This window comes from Raphanus sativus, chromosome 4 (genome assembly GCF_000801105.2).
Source record: "Raphanus sativus cultivar WK10039 chromosome 4, ASM80110v3, whole genome shotgun sequence".
NCBI lineage: Eukaryota > Viridiplantae > Streptophyta > Magnoliopsida > Brassicales > Brassicaceae > Raphanus > Raphanus sativus.
In genome coordinates, this window is record NC_079514.1 from 9,375,860 (window position 1) to 9,397,293 (window position 21,434).

Genomic DNA, 21,434 nt, shown 5'->3' on the forward strand with positions numbered 1-21,434 from the left:
GTATTTGTCAATGTCTTTAATCTCATGATCATATACATATATGCAAAGGTAATAATAATGGAATATATATTACCATAAGATTTAATATATGATTTTACGTTATGGTGCACTAGCGCAGTTATTTTAATTGAAGTGTTGCGTTGGAGAGTTGCATTGATTAATACGCATCCCTTTGATTAATATAAAAGTTGACTTGCACATCAGTTTTTACTCACGTAAGAAAAAGTGTCTCTAGACACACCATAACAATAGTGATTATTAAAGAGAGATTAAGGAAGGTTTGGGATTTCTTATCCATCAAGGAAATCACTAAAGAGAAGGTTAAAGGGGAGAAAATCAATTTGATGAATTGATTCAAATAAACAAAGGAAAGCATGGATCAAGGTTAGTAGTATCTTTCTTCTACTCTAGAAAATATTAGGGTTGAATTAATCTAAATCTAGATATGAACTTGGGATAGATTTTATTATTGAAATCATTAAAGTTAATCTTACAATAAAAAGGAATATAAAAACAACACTTTAGCTAATGATACACATTCTCTTGTTTTTCTTTGTTTTCAGTCCGAGCTAGGAAGGAACTTGGTTCCTGATCTAGTACCGAACCTAGAAGCTGCCGGGATAATCCTCGATGGAGACAAGACCTGTGCGAACGAGAAGTTGTAAGAATCAGTGCCTAACCGGCTCTGCAACCATCCTCTGCCACCAGAGAATCCATCTGTCACGATCCAGCAGTTCTTATACCCGAGAACCTTTAAGGTTTTCGCCACAATTTTAGCAGAGTCCGAGTACCTACGAAACCAATAAAGATCACATGAACCAGAAAGATTCCACAAAAGTCTTGTAAAAAAACAAGGAAATACAAAATACACTCACGAGTCCATGATGATGATGTTGGAGCCTTTGTTGATTCTCTTGAGGTAAGATATCTTTAACGCTGCTATTTCTGCTTCAACACGTTTCGAGTTCCTCACAATTCCTTTTACTTTGTTCGGCAGCTCTTCTATTCTGATAACCAGAAGAAGAAACAGAGTTTTCTTGTTTTTGTTTTGGTTGGTTCTTGTAATGAAAAACATATTTAAGAACATAAGTTAAGACAAAAAGACTTACGGAATAGCGATCATACTGTTCTTAGCATTTGAAGGGAGACGAGGATCCCAGCTTTTTCCTTCTCTTTCTCTGATCTTATATCCACCATTATGTAGTTCTTGGAACAGAGAAGATCAAGTGTTTGTGCCGGTGTGAGGTCACCTTAAAAACCACAAACCACATCACACAAGAGTTAAAAACTCAACTTTTTGCTAACTTGAATTAGACTCTTAGCTAAGAACAGATCACCAATAACCAATTAAAAAAAAAAACTCATTATATTTCACTAAAATCATTATATTTCATTAAAAAACACTTGTTATGTTATTCTCAAGATGAAATGTATAAAGTTATTTAAGACTTTTTTTTACCTTTGTAACCGCGGAAGTTAAAAGATATAGCAGACCAAACAGGAGGAAGGAGAAGGTAAGCAATGAACGCAGCGCCAGCAGCAACAACAATGACACTAGGATCAGCTGAAGATATCGTCTCCATGGTCGATGAAGCAATGGGCTTAGCAACTTCGATAGCTTTTGTTGTCTGTTGGGCCACATCTGTTACTGTCTAGTACACACCAACGAAAACCCCCACAAAAACTTATAATTCATGTTCCCACCGAAAACGTAAAGAGTTGCTGAGTTTTCTAAATGATAAAAAAAGAATCTGACCTTTGCAGCATTAAAGACGGGCTCCGCATCGATACCAGAGCTTTGCATTGCTTCTTGAGCTTTCTTGGAAGCCTCTGAGAAAGCGGGAGTGGCAAGCTTCAAAGCCTCTTCTCCGGCTTGCTTCGCGATGGGCAAAGCAGTGTCCAAGGCTGGTTTGAGTGCGTCTCCTACTACTTGGAAAACACGCTGCGTTGCGTCGAAAACACTCGAACCTGTTTCTTGAACTTGGTTGATTGTTTTCTCCACCTGTTTTTTTAAGACAAATAAAGAGTTCTTCAGAAAAAAAAAAAAGAGTTTTCAAAACTAAATTGAGATTTGATCATTGAATAATAATTACTTCAGTGAGAGAGGAGACGATCTGGTCCTTGGAAATGGAAACGGCAGCTTTGGCTTCAGGAGGAGGAGATGAGAAGACGGATAGAAGAGAGATTGAGGTTGTTGTTGGAAGTGCGACAGAGATTTGCCTCACTCGCTTCTTACAAGACGAAGAAGAGGAAGAAGGAGGAATAGTGAGGTTTGCAGTTACTGAAGACTTCATTGCCATCTCCGCCATAGCCATGGGTTTCTTCTCTGCCACTCTTCTTTTTCACAAATCAATGTGACAGAGAGAAGAAGACAAAGACTTTATGTTGTCTGCAAACTGTTTCTTCAGCTACGGAAGATTATAAATACATTTAAGAAAACAGTGGAGACTGAGTTAATGGTTATGAGCGTTTCTTGAAGAAAAACGATAGAGGATTTGAATGATGGTGTTTGATTGGTCAGACTAGTCCTACGTGGCAGTTGGTTGTGCAAGCTGAGCCAGTCATTACCGATCCGAATCAGAATCGTTGCTTTTTGATTATGCTAGTACAGAACAGTAGTAGTGTAGTACTGTAAAAGAAACCGGTCAAGTTGAACCGGTTTAAATATAGCCGGTTTAAAATGGTTATGATTTGGAACAAACGAATTAAACCAGACGATTATTTTTTCCTTTTCTCCAGTTAAAAAAAAATTCATATTATGGCTAGAAACTAGACATTTCTGCGTGGTGAAAAAACATTAATGAATTTTTAGTTAATCGATTGGACTATCATCCACAATTAAACCGGACGAAAACAATATGTACACTGCAATTTGACGGTTTTGGTTCACTCTCCAACCGTCAAATGTGTTACAATCAAAGCGGTGTGGTATAACAAACAATTAAAAAGTTGAACTTCATCCCACACAAACACCAAATATCTCAATGATTAACTGATTTCGTTTTAGGTTTCTTTCTCCTGCTTTGGTTAGCATGCTAGACAAGTAACCACACTTGTTCAATACTAGTGATAAAATCAAATCAAATCAAAACTTACTTTGGTTTATTTAAAAAAAAAATCATATATTTCCTATTCATAATAACTTGCCCATGATTGAAGGAAGATGAGCAAAAACACACCAGATAACAAGCTCCCATAGCATTTATAGATATTGTTTTCCATAAGGTGTATAGTATCACCATAAGTAGACCTTAAGACACAAGCTCACATATTAGAATCAAACTCTTATCAAATGTTTCCCCAGACGAACTTTTAGATAAACAAGCCTAGGAAGTGATATTACATAATTCTATTTAGCACCACCACCAGGAGAAATAACACTATTTCACATGTCCTTCCAGTGGGTGGGGTGTGGGTGGGGGGGTGGGGGGGGGGGGGGGGCGGCCATCTAAGAAAAGATCACAAGTGTTGATCCTAAAGAACAAGATTCTCCTTTTCTTACCTAATTTGAGAATGGAATTTTGTTACCATTTGAAGTTTGCTCCAAGGAATTTTCAAACCACGAGCTCAGGAATCCATCCATTTCACCAGATTCCATCATCTTTTTCCTGTGCTGCCAAAGAAGGGCAGAGAAAAATGGACACAAGGAACACCAATGACAAACAAACAAAAGTGTCTTTTCCAACAGATGTATGTCACAAAAGTTTAGGAAGCGAACTATATTCCCACTTTAATGTTTCAAAACAGAAGCTAGTGCAAAAGGAACTAGAAGTAGCACGTCTCTCTAGACTGTTTTTAATCACTGAATGCCACCCACTACGATCCTAACTAAAAAGGATTATTACGTTCTCTAAATTACACGATTTACCAACGTTTTGTGTTAACTGTTCCATGTGTAACATTAGTGTTCTGTGTGGTTCTTTTGTCATTAGACAAGAAATAAATTAAAAAAGCAAGGGTGCTCAAGTAAGGCAACATTCAGGTAACATGTCGGATTAAAGAACCAGAGTGGGAAATAAAAAAGTCACACATTGCATCAAAACCTCAACAGGGAACACATTACATCACAGTCATCTTCATGTACAAAAAAAGCAGGAGCAAAACCAGAGGCGAGAGTCTACAGAGTTCTTAGGAAACAAAAAAAAAAACTAACTACCATCATCAATTCATCACCATCAGCAGCAGATTCAGGACCTTGGTTCAAAAACAGATGAAGAAAACAAGCTACTAACATTATCATTAAAACATGCGGGGGAAAAATTTTAAAACAAGGAAGTTGTCATCAAACATAATAAGTACATGGTTAGATGTCACTCGTATGAACTCATGGTAATGACATTTACAATTTAGCAAAAAAGTATGAACTCATGGTGGACACAGCAAGTACATCTACAAACAAAACAACAAGATTGATTTCCTTTTTTTTTTACCTAAAAACAAAACTTTTAAAGAGACAAGAATCATAAGCAAAAAGTCCTCCAAAAAAAAAAATTCACATTTTTTGTATATATATAAAAAAAAAAAAAATTTGTCTTGGTTTAGTTTTCCGAGACGTTCTCAGAAGCTAAGATCCACAAGTAATAATAATACTTTTTGACATAAATTTTAGATATCAGCTGAGAGTTTTTTTTTCTTTTTGAATTGAGTATCTTTATCTCATGCTCATGTTCATAGTTAGATTAAAAGTAGATTAAATATAAGACAAATCAGGAAGGAGAAGCACTGGATGCAGAGGTTTATCGATCGATTCATGCTTTCCAAGTAAAATTGTTTCCAACATCACTATTCACAGGAATTGATCGATGAACCGCTGCCTCCAGCGACTTCAGCTTTCATCATATTCGCCAAACCAGAATCCAAGATAACAACAAGAAAAAAAGAATCGTAAATCAAGCAGATTATAATAAAAATTCACAGATCTGAGATAATAAGTGATGAACACTAATCATTGATTGGAAAGTAGAAAAAATGAGAGAGAGAGGTAGATATTGTAGTTATGTATATATCCACGAGCCTCTAGTATTATTATATATAGAGAGGGAGAGGCGTAGTTACATTACATACATGCATGTGAGAGAGTAGAGAGTAACACAACACAAAGAGACCAACAACCACCGAATTTGAAAGGAGGAAAGGGAATCTGATGACTCACCGTTTTATCCTTTTTGCCGTACATTTTGCTCACTTTTCTCTTCCTCGTCTTTTGTCCTTTTGGTCATTTAAATTTTGACTGGAAAGACAAATATTCCCATGTTTTCTTTCTTCAAAACTTCTTTTTTTACTGTCAAACCTTTTTCAGTTTTTTTTCTTCTGTTTTATAATATAGATTAAAATGAAAAGAAATATTAATATTTAGGAGATGGATGAATGATTCTACATTATATATAAAAAGCAAAATCAAATGATTTCTATTAAAATCCATCTTTTGTGTTACTTTTATTTTCTAGTCAATTATGTAATGATTAAATATAAAATCAATAGTAAGATAGAGTTGCTCTTCAAAATAATATTTCTATCAATCATAACTTAATTTAAATATATAGATACAAAAAAAAATCAGTCTATTTTGGCATCAAGCTTGACTCTAAAGTTTTGCCATTTTTCATATTCTCTAAACTAATCCAGAATTTTCATATTTTTGCCTTGGTCAACTCACTATATTCAGTACTTATGATTTTGAATTGTACATTAGTAATAAAAAATTGCATATGCTATTTGAGAAAAAAAACTAGTAATATAAATCCAAACCCAAAAGTCAAGAACGTCTTTGAACCAAAGATTTGGCCCATGGACTCGAGACCCAGTCACTGTCTCATCACATAGTGAGATAGAGGGTCAATCACACATTTGTGACTGAATCATACAAAATCTCACTCTCGCTCGCTTCAGTATCTCTGCTTAAACCCTAGGAGTTGCGCGTAAAGTCCCTGCGGCTGCTCTGTACTTGCTACTACTTCAAATGAGAACATTAATCTCTCCATCTCTTCCTCCCTTCTTCTTCTCTCTTCATCTCCCTACCAAACCTTCCCTCTTCTCTACAGCTCTCCGCGCCTCCCGTTATCCTCCTCTCACATCTCCCGCCGCCGCCGCGCTCAACAACACCAACTCGCATCATCGCTCCTCGGTTTCACAACGCCGGGAGCTACATACGGCGGCATCCAAGCCCTTCTCCGCTCCTCCTCCTCCCGGGGAGATACACGTCGTCGTCGGTCCGATGTTCTCCGGGAAAACCACGACCCTCCTCCGTCGGATCCTCTCGGAGAGGGAGAGCGGGAGGAGGGTAGCCGTGATCAAATCGGATAAAGACGACAGGTACTGCGCCGAGTCGATCGTCACTCACGACGGAGAGAAGTTCCCTTGCTGGGCGCTTCCGGATCTGTCCTCCTTCAAGGAGAGATTCGGTCTCGACGCGTATAGGAATCGGTTGGACGTGATCGGGATCGACGAGGCGCAGTTCTTCGGGGACCTCGTGGAGTTTTGCCGCGAGGCCGCTGACGTGGAGGGTAAAACGGTTATTGTGGCGGGGTTGGACGGTGATTATCTGAGGAGGAGTTTCGGTTCGGTGCTGGATTTGGTTCCGATTGCGGATACGGTTACGAAGCTGGCGTCGAGGTGTGAGGTGTGTGGGAAGAGGGCTTCGTTTACGCTGAGGAAGACCGAGGAGAGGGAGACGGAGTTGATTGGTGGAGCGGAGGTTTATATGCCTGTGTGTCGGAGTCATTATGTGAGCGGTCAAGGCGTTTTGGAGACCGCTCGTGCCGTTTTGGATGCTTCTTCTTCCCAACGAGATGCAACGCAACGCGGTTTAGAAGCAACGAGTAGTCTCTCCCCTTTGTTTTAATCCGCGTATTGCGTTGTGTAGAGTTTGATTCAAAAGCCTTCCTGATAGCGTTAGAGGCTTTTAGAGAAGAACCAAATGTTTAGCTTCCTTGAAAATGTGATGTACCACTTATTAGCTTAATCAGTGATTTTAATTATAAAACTTTTGTTCCTACAGACATTCCTTACACGTATTTAACTGAAGGTTGAATGGTTGATCAACAATATAAGTCAAATAAAAGGCTAAACAAGATTTAACAATTGTTTATCAATCATAAGTAATAAAAAACAACCGTATCATATGTAAACTAATCTCCGGGACTGCTACTAAGGTTATCATTTGATATACCACCTTGACCATCAAGACAGTGCAGATGATCTTTCATTGCATAACTCGGATTCCATGGTGTTTCATTGTTCACAATATTGATGTATGCAAGTGTTCTGATCTTCTTTCCTGTGTTAAGCCAGCCAATGGCTCTTATTTGGTTTCAGTCTCTTCGCCTCCGCTTCTCCCGCTTTGACTCTTTCCGTTCTTCGTCCGCGCTGTACCGTGAGGAAGAAGAATCCTTGGTCTTGTAATGCTTTGAATGCTTCTTGTGGCTACTTCTCTTCTCTCTAGAAGATTCTCTCCGCTTTCTTCTTGATCTTGAGCCATGCTTATCCCGTTTGTGGTAGTCACTGGACGAGTCGCTCTCTGAATCATAGTTTCTATGCCTATCCTTCTTGGAACGTTTTCTCCTCCGTTCATCTCCTGAGGATTCGCTCGAAGATAGATCGTTTCTACCACTCCAGTTTCTTGGCGATATCTCTCCCTTCTGTGTACTCTTTTCTTCTTCAGACACGAGTTTGACGCTGCTCCTCTTCTCCTCCGATTTCTCATTCAATCCAGGTCTTGTCTCGGAAGATGCATCTGATCTGCCTTTGGACTTAATATCTGCTACCATTGGCCTGGTTCCTTCCGAAGGGGTATCAGAAGGTACTTCGAAACCTAGTTCTTTCCCTAGAGATTCTAGAAAATCACCAGCTATCAGTCGGTTTAATGTTGTTGCAGCCGCTTCATTCTTCTTTTCTTGACCATCTCCTGTCTTTCCATTCATAGGTTGTTGTTGTTCTTCGTCATCTTCAGAATCATCAGAGAAAATAGCCTACAAGTGAACGTAACCGGATATTAATCGACTGATCAAAATTGGGTTGGCGTAAACTTTCCCAGACAAGACAGTAAGACACCCGTTTTACCTTGTAAAGATCAACAGGTCTCTCCACATTCTCCACTTCTACCTCGACTTCAGGCTCTTTCTTAGGTTCTTCTAAATCAGAGACTTGGCCTGCTCCCGATCCAGGTGCAGCTTTCACTGTATCCGGCAAGAATAGGAGAGAATCCATTTTGTTTCTTGCTCTCGGAGCAGCTGCCGGCTGTAAAATTGAAGGGAAAACGTATAAGATTAAATAAAACATCAATGAGCAAAAACATGACACTGAAAATCGCATAATGTACCCCTTGAAGGGATCCTATAAGTAAAAAATACAATGAGCCTTTTTATTGTGACAAAATTAACCAAACAGAGATCAAGTTGAAAGCAGAGTTTCTTACTATCTTTCTGTCATTTATATCAACACGCACATCATTCATTGTTTAGTATATTTTATCACATCAAATTGCATTTAGTGTGACTACTGTGTTCATGTTTATGCAAAATTTCACCAAAAAATCTGGCTTCCACAACAAGACATTATAGGAAAATTAATTTTCTAGTCTAAATGACATTCCAGAAGGAGAAAGCCAGGAACCACTTATTTACCTTTCCCATGAACGGATCAGGAAGATCAAAACGTTTGCAAAGGAGAGGTGCAGGACGCCATTGGAACTCCTCCCTTTTAGGGTATGTTTTACTTGATTTCATGTCTACTACTCCAGTGTCTTTAACTTGCTGTTACAAAAAAAAAACCAATTTTTACATATGAGCATAGAACCCCCAATGCACAGAACAAACGCAATGAAGATTCTGTAGACATACCTCTGTTCCACCAGAAGTAAACTGCAGCCCTCCGGCAAGAAAGTCGATAGGCCGTTCGGTAGCCCGTCTGACCTCCTTGTAAGCTTTCCCTTTCTCAATTGCCTCAGCTGCAGCCTCAAAGTCCAGCCTCTCTTGAGCACGAGCTGATTCCGACATGCTGTTGAATCTGTTGGAGTCTGTTGTACGTAAACCTCCTTTGTATTTCTCCTTGAGAAACTGCTCAAATCTTTCTTGTTTTACCGGGTCATCTTTGAAAGGCTTGACAGCATCTGCTGCCTCTTGCTATTTCAAGAGTAAAACAAGCCTAAAATGTTAGTGAAAGGAAAAGAAAGGCAGATGACTTCCTTGAAACACATCTACAAAGTGTAGTCAGGCTAATTTCTTACAAGGCGTAAAGCAGTTTACTTACAGAGGAAGCTGATTTGGTGAATGTGTCAGAGAGATTGGTCGGGAATTGGAATGATCCTCCAGAAGAAGAAGTTTCAGGTTCTTTCTTACTTTTTTGTAAAGGCCTTTCCCCTAATAAGCTACCACGCGTTTCTGCAGTCATCTTTTGCACGCTTGGGAGGACTTTAACATCTAATTGTAGATTACTTTGACCACTGCGCTTTTGTTGCTCCTCCCACAGCCTTCTTGCATAGTATTCATGACCGCTACCTCCCCGAAGAAAATCAAACAGCTGATTTGATTCGTTCTTCTCTCTAGAAAGATCCTCGTACAGTTTCCCGCAGCGGGAAACAAATGTTGCAAAGCCATCGATCAGAAGTTTCAGATTCTTATCTTCAGGGGGAGGAACATCTGGAGGAGCAGACGCAGTTGGCTTAGTTTCAGCCTCCCGGGGACCAGAAAATTTATGGCGGGCCACAAAGTCCTTTGGGATTTTTGGAGGAGCAAATCTAGTAAATATATAAAAACAAGATGATGTGATAATTAGTAATATGCAGATGAAAGTAAATCGTTGTAATCAGAAAAGTCTGAGAGAAACATCTCCACTACACGTGCAAAAGTGAGATGAAATTGTGTTAAAGAATAATAATTCGTTATACCTTTCTACACTGTAGTCGGAATTCGAAGCAGCTCCAAAACCAGGCAGAACGTTATGCTCCTTTGAGGTTAACCTAAGTGTATTGTTGTCATTGCTCGGTCTTGCTGGCTGTTCATCTTCTATGACATAAGTCTGATCAAAGTCATATCCTGAAAGAAATGGAATACATTAAAACCCAAAGAGATACGTATGCGCTTATAACTAAAACAACCATGATTAGCGAAATACCAAATCTGTCCTTACCAGTATAGACATCTTCATCCTCGATATCAAGCTCTTCAAGTGCGCCAATGCCAAAACCAGGAGCAAGCTTTCCTGCTGATTGTTAAACTCATATTAGCAACACCCTCACAATAATGGCAACCAAAATCTGGCAATACAGATATGCAATACAGCATTTACGTGTCTTTAAGCAAAGAAGAGGAAATAATGACAAATGGTAAGTCAAGATCTCACATTTTGGTCCGAAAAGACTTTCCTTCATTGACAAAGGTTTTCTGTTGCCAGTCTCCTTACTGGCGGACAAGCGAGATCTTTTGTTTTCTACAATTTAGAAAAAAATGCAAATTAATGAAAAGAATGCTCTGACAGCAAAAACATCATAAAGGTCCAAACTACATACCTCTAAACTCAGGAGCATGCTTAAAAGGATCATATCCTAAACCATGCAGGTCCTGCTTTGGATTGAGAACATATACCTGCAATAAAAATGAAGGCACAAAGAGAATCATCATAAATTAAAGTATCTGAGGGTCTAAAGAACTTGTGCAACAGATACGAAGCTGTATTAACAGTCCCAAAATTTCTTCTGATACGAAATTTAGATTGGAAAGTTCAAGAAAAAATATGAATAAAAGATGTATGACCCCAATAGCAATTACAATCAACAGCATACAGCTCATTTTCAAAGAGAAACTAGAAAGTTGACTCACAGGTGTGGTTTCAGAAAATTTAATATCTTCACTGAACTGTGGACCCAGAGAAGTTTCCGCTTCAGTCTCCAAAACCAGTGAGTCCGAAGATTCCTTAGTATTCTCATCAGCGGAGAAGGCTAAGAATGCTTTTCTAGCTTCTCTACGAGCATCTGCACCGTATCAAAGAGAAACATGTAAAGTACATGGATTAACAAACTGAAAACGCAGACTTAGGAGTAAAATCAATCAAAAGAAAGAAAAAAAAATCAGAGTCCAATCTGTGAATTTCCAAGATGAAAAGGTACTGGGCACGCAAAACCAATGGGTGCACAAACGAAAGTTATGGATTAATACAGGTTAAACAAGTTCAAACCTGAACTAGCACGCACATCCTTTATTGAATGACCACGTCGCCATCCCATCTTTAACAAAAGTTTGACCCCTGAAATAAATGAAAGAAGAAAATGTGTGAGATCAGGATTCTTTAACTAATGCACTGGAGAATATAAAGAGAACAGATAAAGGGGAGGTCTTGCAAATCTAAAAGAGGCTTTCGAAACTAACCAATTGATTCCGGAGCTGGAGCAATAAGTTCGTCATGAACTGGGCCAGGAATCGCTGATGGCCTGTGATACAGTTAAGAAGTTGTTACAGATATTAACTTCATAGCCAACTTAATTGAAGAAAAGGAACCTTAAGTTATAGCAACTTCCTAACTTATCGTTATTAGACTATCACACAATCTCTAAAATTGACTACTCAGCCAAATAAAAAAGAAGCAACCCTGGAAAAAAAACCCTAAACATAGGTCCTAGGAAACTTCCAGAATCCAGATGATTACACCGTGTAGTAGAAAGATAAATAAGAAAGAGAGGAAAATCTGATCCAAATTTGAATTCTGATCAGGCTATAAGCCTTTAACAATGCATGAAAAACACAGAGTATAGAGAGACCTTTCATGCTGTTCCTTCTCAGCTTGCTTGCGAGAATGTTCGGCTGCTGTAAATCCAAACGTGTCAAATTGTGAGCTTGCAGACAGTGACTGGCCCTCAAACTCCTGAAACATAAGGGCAATTAAAGTGGCTTAACATCGTGATAAAACTTTGACGAGCTTTGACGTCTTCCACAGAAGAAGTGTTACCCAATACACGGTAATAAAACTTTGACGAGCTTAAAACATATTAATGAGTTGAAATAAAGCTTTAACGAATCTAACAAGGAGAAGCATATGAAAACATACCGCCTTTTCATCTTCATCTAAAAAGTCTGAAATACTTTGCTGTCTCGCTCCAGCTCTGTTCTTCCTTGACGACGTAAACGACTGTGGAGCCCACCCTGAAGTTCAAACTCAGATTGTAAACAGCAAATTACAGATGAAAAACTAAAAACCACCCAACTAATTTTCAAATTTTACCCTCTTTTGACCCAACTGTATTGTAATAACCAGCAGAATATCCACCAGTAAATGCTCCATGGAACCTTCTCCGCCCTTCTTCATCAGTCACCTGAGCATGTAAAACTTCAAAATATTAGCAGCTTTCCATAGAATATAATCAAATATATTGGAAAGGTGCAGATAATCAATCTAATAACTATTCATACATACATTAACATAATCTGACAACAAATAACAAAATCTCAGATAACATATCGATTTCGAATAAACATGATTCTCGGTTACTAAACCAGCTGGAGTAGAGACATTCAACATGGACAAAGCGGTTCTCACTATGCCTTGATTCATCTATTCATTAGCAGTAACTAAAGAGACGATGACTAGAAGAAGAATCAAAATTATCTCACCTCTTGCTTCCAAGCAGGGAGAGTTTTTAGGGTTCCTGAAGCCCCCGCCACTGCTTTCTTCTTCCGGCTAGCGATTTCGTCCTCGCGCTCTATCGGCGTCCCAAGGAATACGAAATCATCCTCGTCTAACCCCATTCTCTTTCTCTCTCGTTCGCCACCGAGAGAAAGAAAAAACAATTCTGAATCAGAGTGTCGAGAATCATGATCAAGGGGGATAAATATGGGCCTGGCTTGGCCCAATTAGTTGGCCCATTATAGTTTTGTTTTGTTTTTATACTAAAAAGACTAATTAATTATTTTGGTCCGACTCCTGGATTTGCCCTGAAACTATTCCCAAACCTCTCTATTCCTCTGAAGACAAAGACCCCATCGTCTCCGACATTCTAACTAGGGAAACTCGAGGATGAAACAAAGCTCGTATTGATGAACTACTACAAGACCTTGTTTTCACATGTCATGACCCTATGCACTAGTCTTCTTGGATCACAAGATTCATATATGTGGCCTCTCCAAAATTTTGGGTATTTACACGATAAAATTAGGCTACTTCTTTATTCAAGCAGCCAAAGCTCAATCAACAATCACACTTTTGAATAATACCAACAAGAACTGAAACTTAAATGATTCTTGTGGAAAATGGAACACAATGCTCAAGTCTTATGAAACTCTAGCGCATGTATATCATCATCTCATTTAGGTTTTGACTTTTGACCATGGACATGTTTAAGTCTTATTAGTGAAAGTATTACATGTTGCTCAACATTGGTTTTGACCATGGACTTGTTCAAGTCTTATTAATGAAAGTATCGCATGTTGGTCAAAAAGAAAGTCATGTGGTATCTTGTTGTATAAATATAAAAAAAAGTATTGCTCAATTATTTGTTCGTATGTTTTTGTCTTCTTACAGTCACTGTATAGACATGTTACGACTTTCTTACTATAATTGAGTAATAAAAACTGACGAGTGATATCATCGAAGCACATGAAGCATATCATATGGAGTGTGTGGTTCGGAGAAGGGCAAGGTACTTGGTCACTAGGACCATCACCGGGAGTGACGTGTTAGTTCGCAGATCTCTGTTTACTCTGCACCCGACAACAACTAGCATCACAACGGACCTATTTCATTCTCTCTCTTTTTATGACGTCAATAAACCAAACTATACAACTTCATACATTTTTGCACATTGTTTATTTCTAGGAATATCGTTTATTCATCGATATAAGACAAAGCCTGTCGAATGTTGTATGCCCCTCAATGGCACGTCGCACCAGTCTTTGTTTGAGAATATTTCGTACTGAATCGAAACTATTCAAAAACATTAGTAGATGAAAAATGTCACCCATCATTCATGAATAGTTGAATACATTAGACTTTCCAGTAAAGTACTTACACCATACACAATAATACTAGACATAATGACTTGAACCAAAATAATTGATGAAATCCATTTGCTTTGAGACAAAGACTCGAAGTTCTTGAAGAATAAAAAAATTTAGGATGAAAGGTTGTTCTATATGAACTTGAGAAACAACCAAAGCACATATCTTCCAACTATATTGAGTCTTCTTGTAAATTTATGTGATTTAGTGATGGGATTGAACTTTGGTCCATGAAAATTTATACAAGCAGTTTGTAGTTACTTGTTTGCAATTAGAATATTTTTCTAATGAAAATCTTGTAAACCGCCACAGAAGAACTAATTAAGATAAAACTTCGATCCGTCTGTGTCAAATTATTTGAGTTCTCGAGTGTTCTTTACTCTTCTTCTTTGTGTCAACAAGACAACAACTGTTTTTCTTTTTACTTTCCTTACTACTAGATATAAATAAAATTTATTCTGCTGCTAAATACTTTGAAAAGAGTTACCCGAATAGTTTGTTACTTAGCTTTTAAAAGTTCTGGAAAGATACAAAAGCACATCTTCAATAATCACATAAAGCTGGTTTGAATTGGAATCTATCCTATGTTAACTAACATTAAATTATTTCTGTTTCTCTTAACGTTTTTTTCTTCCAAATCGATTCATTTGAAAATCTGTTTGAAAACATTTTTAAATATGATTAGAGAGACTGTATGTAGAATGAAGATTTGATATAAAGAAGGATAGATAATGTACTAAACACTTTTTTACTGTGTAAAAAGATTGAGGTCAAAAAGAGAGGAGGACTGAGGAGTCAAACAAAATGAGGCTCTTTGTGATAACCCCACATCGAAAATGAAACAACAAACACACTTTGTCTCCCAGATTCCTTTCCTTTGTCATCTTCTCGTGTTTCTCCCAAAGTATTCAACAAAAACACAATCCTAGTTATTCTCTGTTAGCAATAAACAAATATCTCAAAAGCCAAATAATAAAACAAAAACAAACAAATATACACATTCCTTATTAAAGACTACTACTACATTCACCACCGTACATTTTTATCTGGAGTATTAAGCAGTAAGATTAACGCGGTAGTAGTAGGTATTAGTGGGACTAATGGAAACAATAAAGACAAAGTAGATCATTAGAGAAACAAAATTCATTTTATTCTTTTCTTCTTCAGTGGATGAATTGTTCTTTTGATTTATATATTTTTCTTTTTGGGGCTAAAATTAATCCCAAGTTGAATCACTTGACACCTATATTGAACTAGAAAAAGCAAAAGACAAATCTACACACAAAACGAAACTATTATTTTCTCCTTTATTTTCTAGAAAATCTTATACAAAATGAGTTGGTAGGTCCTCGTTCTCTGTCGATGTATTATCAATATCTTCTCTCTCACACAAATACATCCACAGCGACAAGAGAGAGATAAAAGACCAAAGACAGAGATAGAGAGAGAGTCACCAAATAGACCAAACCCTGAAGTTAAATTCACACCAGCTACTTTGATCATCAGCTCATCCATAACCACATACTCACCTCTCTCTCTCTTTCCTTAAGCTTCAGCTTCTTTCAATGGCGAAACCAAACTCAGATGACTTCACCTCCAAGAGACACAACAGCTTCCACTGGACACGAAAAGTCGGATCAGACGAAAACGACGACGTTTCTTCCCATAACCCTCTTCCCGACAGCACCAAACCACTTTCCGAACCCAAACACAATCCTTCCTCTTCATCATCTTCCTCCACTGTCATCACTCCCAAAAGAAAACTCCAATCTTTCGCCGTCTCTCGTCTCCGTTCGGTCATCGCTTCCCTCAGCAGCAGAGCCCGACCCGGCAACAACTCCGGACTCGGGTCACGGGTCGTGGGCACGCTCTTCGGGTCCCGCCGCGGGCACGTGCATTTCTCTGTCCAGAAAGATCCGACTTCCCCTCCGGCGTTTCTCATCGAGCTCGCTACTCCGATCAGCGGACTGGTCAAGGAGATGGCTTCGGGTCTCGTGAGGATCGCTCTGGAATGCGACAAGGCCAAGGAGGAAGGAGGAGGAGGAGGAGAAAGCGAGACTCGCCGCCGTCGCGGCGGCGGAGGAGATAAGACGATTCCGCGGCGGTTGGTGGAGGAGCCGATGTGGAGGACTTACTGCAACGGGAAAAAGTGCGGGTTCGCGACGAGGAGGGAGTGCGGTGAGAAGGAGAAGAAAGTTCTCAAGGCGCTCGAGATGGTTTCCATGGGCGCCGGAGTTTTGCCGGAGACGGAGGAGACATCCGGCGGCGGCGGTGGCGGTGGTGATATAATGTACATGAGGGCGAAGTTCGAGCGGGTCGTGGGGTCTCGTGATTCGGAGGCCTTCTATATGATGAATCCTGATAGCAATGGAGCTCCTGAGCTTAGTATCTATCTACTCAGAATCTGATGAAGACGAGAAGATGATCTTACCGAAGCCTCTACCTGAGAGGAAGGTTTTACGGTTAAGTAAGATAACTTCGGTTTAGTTACTTTAAATAGTCGGTTAAGTGGTTCTTTCGGGAAATTAAATTAGCTATGTCTAATACTCGAGAACCGTATTCTCGTCGATGTGAACGTGATCGATCGATTGATCATGGGTTAGAGCAAGTTATTATTTTTTTTTTTTGGGGAGGTGGGATTAGAAGGTTTTAAACTTTGGTATATGGAGCTGGAGGACTTGTAAATGTATAAAATTCGCTTTTAAAAAATGTGTAATCTCTTTGTTGTTTTAAAAATGTTTATGTTATCATGGGGGCGCCCAGCCTGTAGAATCATAATGATTAAAGTCTTGATTTGTTTCACATTTCCATTAGTATCTTTGTCACTAAATTATGCTTTAAAGTGTAAAATCATCATTGATATTCTCTGATCCAAGAACAATAATAATACAGTAATAAACTGAATTGTATGGACCATTTGGACCATACATTTATGAAGTGTACGTGTATTGAATATAACGAGGCATCGTATTCAATCTATTAATTTTTGTAACATTGCACCTATATTAGGAGATTACTAGCTTCCACACACTGAGAGATAATGATCAGTGTAATTATTATGCATTTAGCTTTTAGGTAGTACAATCAAATTAAATTTTCAAATCTTTAGTGCATCATCGTCAATTACAGAACCAGGCGACATACAAGACTACTGTCATGGTGCCTTACTGCTATTGTAAGTCTTTTCCCTAGATTCAAGGCTTTACTTTTTAAAAAATGCCAGGGAGCTTCTGCTTTGTTTTATTTTCATGGTATTTTCAGACATATCATTGTAAAGTTAAAAACTCATAATTGAAAAGTAAAACTTGTAATAATTTGGAGTATTACATGCAATACACAAAAACAAAATACTCCTATAATTGTTTCCATGCCAAACTCTTTCTTTCCCCAGAAAAAGCAGCCGTTTGTACATTCAGAAAGCATATCCGATTAAGATTACACTGCACGATACTCAAGGAACGTGTTTTCTTCTTTTCCTTTTTTATCAACGTTTAAGAACATGTCTAGTATTAAGAAAGTTTAAAATGTTCTTCATGACAATTTGCAAAAGAGACAAAAGCTGATGCCTACGGCTACAACAATAAGGTTTTAAAGAAAGGAAAAAACATGAAGGAACCAAAAAAAGACACGTTGTAGTTGATTGTTTTATATGCTTGTGCATGTACTAATTTAATTTTGACTACAACTCAAATCTACATTTCTTTCTTATCGTGATCATTTAAGAAAGTCTAGTGCTTAGCAATGTTATTAATATAGGGTTTGAATGGTAATATGTAACTATCAATTGAGATGAGCTTCTAATAATAACAAAAACATATAAATGTATAAATATATGTAGAAATTTTTGTTAGTTAATAGTGTTATGCGATTGAAATATTTGAACATAGCACTTAGGGATGTATAACTTTTTATACCGTATGCATTTAGTATCTTTGTTTTGTTTTCCTTTTTGTTATATTTTTGATGCAATGTTGATCTATAGAATCAGTTTGAATAAATAGGATTGTATATCCAAATTTTTGTAATATTGAAACCTACTATAAATTAGAGATGTGTAGAAAACCAGGTAAGTATATAACTAAAATCAAAACTGAAATACTATTTGTCTTTTGTAGGGATAACAAGTAGGTTCGTGGTCAGATATACTTTATAGAACATGGGTAAAAGGAATATGATGGCTCGTAATCTATATGTTTCCAGGAAACTTAGCATATTCGAGTGTCTTAAGATTTTTTTTTCATTATTTGTTACAGCTGTACTTGGTTAATTAGTAGTACTTAAAGTTCTTAACTTGTTGGAATTACAACTTGACTGATATTCTCAATTATTGGTTTTGACCTTTGTCCCATGTTTGAATACCTTTTAAAACATCCACAATGGTGGATTCCATTGTGAAGTCTTTAGGGACTATTTTAGTTTTTTTTTTTTTTGAATAGTTAAAGATTCTTAATAAAATAAACAGTTTAATGGTGGATTCCTTTTAGGAATCCTTAGGAGAAAAAAGTTTTTTTTTGTTAAAATTCACATCTCAAATGCATTATACTGATCTACTAAGTTTAATACTAAGCTCATGAAAATCTGACCAGAACTGCATTCAATACTAAGTTCATCAGAAAATAAGTTCACCCAACAATATTGCTAATTCGCTACATTCACTGATCTGAGAAAACAAGTGTTGATAGCTTATAGCAATACATAAAAACCAAAGAAGGCAAGCACAAAAAAAAACAGGGACATTAAAACCTGGAGAAGGAGGAATCAAGCAGTTGAACGGCATTGCCAAAGCTAAAACAGTGAGAACAATGAACACTTGTCTTCTTGTAGAACTCATGACTTCAGTCTCCACTGCAGATGAGAAAACCACTTGAACTCAAATTATATTATACAAGCAAAGAACGTAACACTACAAGCAAAAAACCTAACGCCATAAAAACAAGAAAAATCACGAGGCTGACAAACTCAATTGTATCATAAAAGAACATCCTCAATAAAAGGACATCAACATTGTCAAATCAAAGAACGTAACACTACAACCCTAATCAGATTATACCACACTACATCTCATTTGAAACTAGTATATCAACAAGATGTGCTAATGAATACCTCAGCTGATAAGGACTCAATTGCTTCCTCGCTTGGATCTTGCTTGTCCCATGGGATTTCTTTCCCTTCCACTGAGAGATCACTGACCACGTCATATGCTTCAAGTGGCTGAGCTTCTTGTTTTTCAATGCTATCAATCAACCACGCCTCGCTCACAACCGGTAGACCTTGTTCCCTACAAGGGGAAAAGTAACAACACCAAATTAAAAAGACTTGAGAAAAACAGAAACCAAATAAGTTTCTCGACCCTTACATGGCTTCCACCAGTTTTGAGGAACCACCTCTCTCTCTTTCAGCCGGTGAAACCACCAAACACGTTACCCCTTTAACAGAGCTCGAGACTTTCCCACCACATTTCTCAACCTTGCAACAATTAACAGAGAGAGTTAACAAACGAACAAAAAACAATTTCTCCTAGTCTTAGAAGATTAAAGATTGAATCACCCGTTACCTATAAGAACATCAAGAACTTAGAACAAATCGTTCTACAAAACAAACGAACAAAAAACAATTTATTTTTTACCTCCTTGAACAAAAAAAGATTGAATCACCCTCCTTGAACGCTCCGTCGTGAGACACTTCCCTGTGTGCGTAAATCGCGTCTGCTCCGATCTCCTTAGCCAATTCCACCAGAACAGATTCTGGTCTCCCCACCCTGACAACGAGATTGGACCCTCTCGCCTCAAGATTCTTCCGGAGCTCAGAGACGGACTCGATCAGACCTCCGCGTCCACGACAACGAGTGTCTCAACTCCGCCAACAACGAGTCCCTCTCCCTTTTGCCCGTTTACTGCTTCGACCCTCGGCAAATTCTCCTCTGGTTTTTCTCAGACGCCATCGCCTTCGAGAGAAGTCGAGAGAGATTTTTTTTTTCGTCACGGAGAAAGAGACTGAATTTTTTTTTTTTGAGACACAACCCTCACGCCTTGCCACTCACGCCTTGCCACGTCTTTAAGGACTTGATCCTTAAATACCTTGCCACGTCTTTCTTAGCTACAGTAATAATTTTAATATTTTTTAATTCATTTAGCTTAGGAATTAGTGCTAAGGATTTGCTAACATCCTCCATAGCAGGTGGTCTTAGCTTCGGCTTACGTTGTCAGGCTATAGAATGGCATGTTTGGAGCATCATGAAGATCGCAAACCTCCATTCGCATACATCACAATTTTTTTGTTGGATAGAAAACAAAATTATAAAGGAACGTTTTGGGAAATTTGTTATTTTCTAGCACTCTCTACATGTTCACATATTCAAAACATCAGTATAATTCATGTTCAAACTGATTTATAACTTGCGATGGAATAAGTAAAATGGTTTTAAACCTGAAAATACTATTGTCTTCTCCAATTGTAATGTTTTTGTCTATTTCTTGTTTTATTCCACCCTACCATTAACGGCTATAAGATATAAAATGGAGGGCATCTAATGAAGTAATGGGTAATTTATACCTTTGCTTTAGATAAAGAACCGGCTTTAGCTATTTTTAGCTTTTTTATAAAATCCCAATATTTTTGTCACCACTAAAATCATATTAATATTATAAATAAGAACTATAGGCTTCGAATAAAAAACAGATTTAAACGGTGTCATGATGCACAATACAAGAGTACGTAGCCTTGCCAAACAAAAACTTAACCGCAAAGAAAGCGCATACTAAGCTAGACATCTCCCAACAGTCATGTTCCAATCCTCGATATTCTGCATGTTTTGCTTGTGTACGCGACGAATATTGATTTTGGTGCTTTTTGTATTGTATATTACCCCTTTTAAACGTAAAATTATAGCATAAAGCCCCTAAAAATAAGCATTTTGCCTCAAGTGCTGTTAATTTTTTTCTTCCATATATATTGTGACTATTATAACTTAAAAAAAACAACAACAGGAAAATATTAGATAAAAATAATAGATATACGCAATACATAGACAAACGCACTGCAAATAGGAGAAAATAATCAAAACACAATCAACACATTTTCAAAAATCTATTTATTTAGATAAATATCTGTTAGGTAATAAACAAATGTATTTTAAAAAGTTTTACTCATTACTGCTTTTATTTCTATCAAATCTATAATCTTTTACTGTTTTGTTTTAACATGATTTTTGTTTTTGTTTTAAATAACTATTATGATACATGTCCCAATGTAGCTATAATTACCTAAAATCATTTGGATTGGTTCATAGTAGTTGTAATAAATCACAAACTTGGTAATATATCAAAAAATGCATATAACAATAAGTAACATATCAAAACATTCTAACTATTGTAAGCCTTCTTTCAAAAAAAAAAAAAAACATTCTAACTATATTGCTCTCTGTTCTTATCCATATTCTTAACAGGCCTTAAA

At 37.6% G+C, this 21,434-nt stretch overlaps 4 protein-coding genes and 1 long non-coding RNA gene across 5 annotated transcripts; 2 read left to right on the forward strand and 3 right to left on the reverse strand.

Annotated features, from left to right (window-relative positions):
• Positions 1 to 446: 446 nt before the first annotated feature.
• On the reverse strand, positions 447 to 2,436 carry LOC108849664 (calcium sensing receptor, chloroplastic). The gene is given in 7 exon segments (XM_057006946.1): positions 447 to 791; positions 876 to 1,007; positions 1,110 to 1,155; positions 1,158 to 1,250; positions 1,460 to 1,652; positions 1,757 to 2,002; positions 2,094 to 2,436. Coding segments are annotated over 7 exon segments (1,164 nt in total). The 5' UTR covers positions 2,316 to 2,436; the 3' UTR covers positions 447 to 559.
• A 3,377-nt stretch (positions 2,437 to 5,813) lies between these two features.
• Positions 5,814 to 7,000, forward strand: LOC108855012 (thymidine kinase b). Its single transcript, XM_018628700.2, has one exon. The coding sequence runs from the start codon at positions 5,960 to 5,962 to the stop codon at positions 6,839 to 6,841; it is 882 nt and encodes a 293-aa protein (XP_018484202.1). The 5' UTR covers positions 5,814 to 5,959; the 3' UTR covers positions 6,842 to 7,000.
• Positions 7,001 to 7,030: 30 nt separating this feature from the next.
• Positions 7,031 to 12,771, reverse strand: LOC108855011 (G patch domain-containing protein TGH). Its single transcript, XM_018628699.2, has 16 exons — positions 12,600 to 12,771; positions 12,211 to 12,301; positions 12,037 to 12,131; positions 11,750 to 11,853; positions 11,361 to 11,422; positions 11,170 to 11,238; positions 10,815 to 10,966; positions 10,505 to 10,580; positions 10,339 to 10,425; positions 10,126 to 10,200; positions 9,884 to 10,031; positions 9,247 to 9,733; positions 8,838 to 9,119; positions 8,622 to 8,750; positions 8,059 to 8,235; positions 7,031 to 7,967 (listed from the first exon to the last, which is right to left on the reverse strand). The coding sequence occupies exons 1-16, from the start codon at positions 12,732 to 12,734 to the stop codon at positions 7,311 to 7,313; spliced, it is 2,826 nt and encodes a 941-aa protein (XP_018484201.1). The 5' UTR covers positions 12,735 to 12,771; the 3' UTR covers positions 7,031 to 7,310.
• Positions 12,772 to 15,326: 2,555 nt separating this feature from the next.
• LOC108855542 (protein MIZU-KUSSEI 1) lies at positions 15,327 to 16,729 on the forward strand. Its single transcript, XM_018629390.2, has one exon. The coding sequence runs from the start codon at positions 15,548 to 15,550 to the stop codon at positions 16,388 to 16,390; it is 843 nt and encodes a 280-aa protein (XP_018484892.1). The 5' UTR covers positions 15,327 to 15,547; the 3' UTR covers positions 16,391 to 16,729.
• A 1,824-nt stretch (positions 16,730 to 18,553) lies between these two features.
• On the reverse strand, positions 18,554 to 20,018 carry LOC108855543 (uncharacterized). Its single transcript, XR_001950085.2, has 4 exons — positions 19,609 to 20,018; positions 19,339 to 19,448; positions 19,086 to 19,260; positions 18,554 to 18,827 (listed from the first exon to the last, which is right to left on the reverse strand). It is a non-coding gene; the product is annotated as an uncharacterized LOC108855543 (long non-coding RNA).
• Between the last annotated feature and the right edge of the window lie 1,416 nt (positions 20,019 to 21,434).